The 1,184-nt window shown below is 64.6% G+C and overlaps 1 protein-coding gene across 1 annotated transcript in view; it reads right to left on the bottom strand.

The window, feature by feature from the left end:
* The window catches only part of NES (nestin), a 12,264-nt gene that overhangs the window by 4,686 nt on the left and 6,394 nt on the right, over window positions 1–1,184 (bottom strand). Inside the window, exon 4 of the mRNA XM_009892072.1 lies at window positions 278–1,176. Within this exon, the coding sequence (XP_009890374.1) occupies window positions 278–1,176 (899 nt within the window). The remainder of the gene's footprint in view (window positions 1–277; window positions 1,177–1,184) is intronic.

Genomic DNA, 1,184 nt, shown 5'->3' with positions numbered 1-1,184 from the left:
GGCCTCCTCGCCCCTGCTGGGGGGAGGCCGGTCCCCGTCTGGTGCTTCCTCCTCCACGGACGGCTGCTCATCCGACAGCCTCTCCGCTTGGTCGGGCAGCGGAGAAACCGGCATCACCTGAGCCTGGAGCCCTGCCGGAGGGACGGGCTCGGCCGCGTCGCGGTGAGCAGTGCCGGGATCCTCCTCCTCCTCCTCCTCCTCCTTCTCCTTCTCCTCATCCTCCTCCTCCTCCTTCACCTCCTCCTCCTCTTCCTCCTTCTCCTCCTGCCCCACCAGCCTCAGGTTCTGGCCTGGGGGTGTTTTGGCTCTGCCGGCATCGCTCTCCAGCTCAACCCTGCCATCGAGCTCCTCGTCCGACTCGGCAGCCAAACCCTCCGAGCGCCCCCCTGCTCCCTCGTGCCCGCCAGAGCCTGTGGCACCCCGGGTTGGCTCGTCAGCGCCTCCTGCTAACGGCCCCGTGGCCCCGGGGGAGACGGGGTCTGCCTCGGGCACAGTTGGACCTTCCTCCAACTCGGCGGTAAAACCACCAGCATCGTCCTCATCCTCATCCTTCGGCATCTCGGGTTCTTCTCCGGGCATCTTCACGTCTTCGTCTGCTTCCCCAACAAATGCCTCAAAGAGCCCTTCGTCCTCTGGCACAGGAGATGCTTCTCCAGGAGGTTCCACACCATCGTTGCCAGCTTCGGTGGCTTCAACTTTAATTTCTTCAAAGTCCTCGGAGATCTCGGCTTCCTCCGAGCTGGAAAGCTCTTGGTTGGGAGCAGAGACCATGAAATAGCCTTCCTCCTCCTCAGCACCCTCTGCCGCAGGGGCTACCTCTATCCTTGCCTCCTCTTCAGGGCTCTCTGGCACGATGGGAGTTGGTGGCTTGTCCCTCCCTTCCAGCCATCCTTCATCCTCTGGAGCTATTTCGGAGGCGGGGGCTGCCTGGGTGCTCTCCTCGATCTCTGGAGGGTTTTGGCCGGGTGCCACCACAGCCAGCATCTCCCCTTGGTAGAGGTGCAAGGGCGTGCTGTCCGGCAGCGTGTCCTCCAGCTCCACGCTCCTGCCCGTCCCTGGAGCCTCTTCCAGCTCTCCCGATCTCCCATCCTCCTCCTCCTCTGCCGACTCGCCGCTCTCCACGCCCTCACCCGGCGCCTCTTGAAGCGCCGTGGGACCGGTGCTGCTGCGCTCACGCTGTGCCG

The sequence above is a fragment of the Charadrius vociferus genome, unplaced genomic scaffold (assembly GCF_000708025.1).
Source record: "Charadrius vociferus isolate BGI_N301 unplaced genomic scaffold, ASM70802v2 scaffold489, whole genome shotgun sequence".
Classification (NCBI taxonomy): domain Eukaryota; kingdom Metazoa; phylum Chordata; class Aves; order Charadriiformes; family Charadriidae; genus Charadrius; species Charadrius vociferus.
Note: the sequence above shows the minus strand (reverse complement) of the source record. Positions and strands in the feature narration are given on the sequence as shown.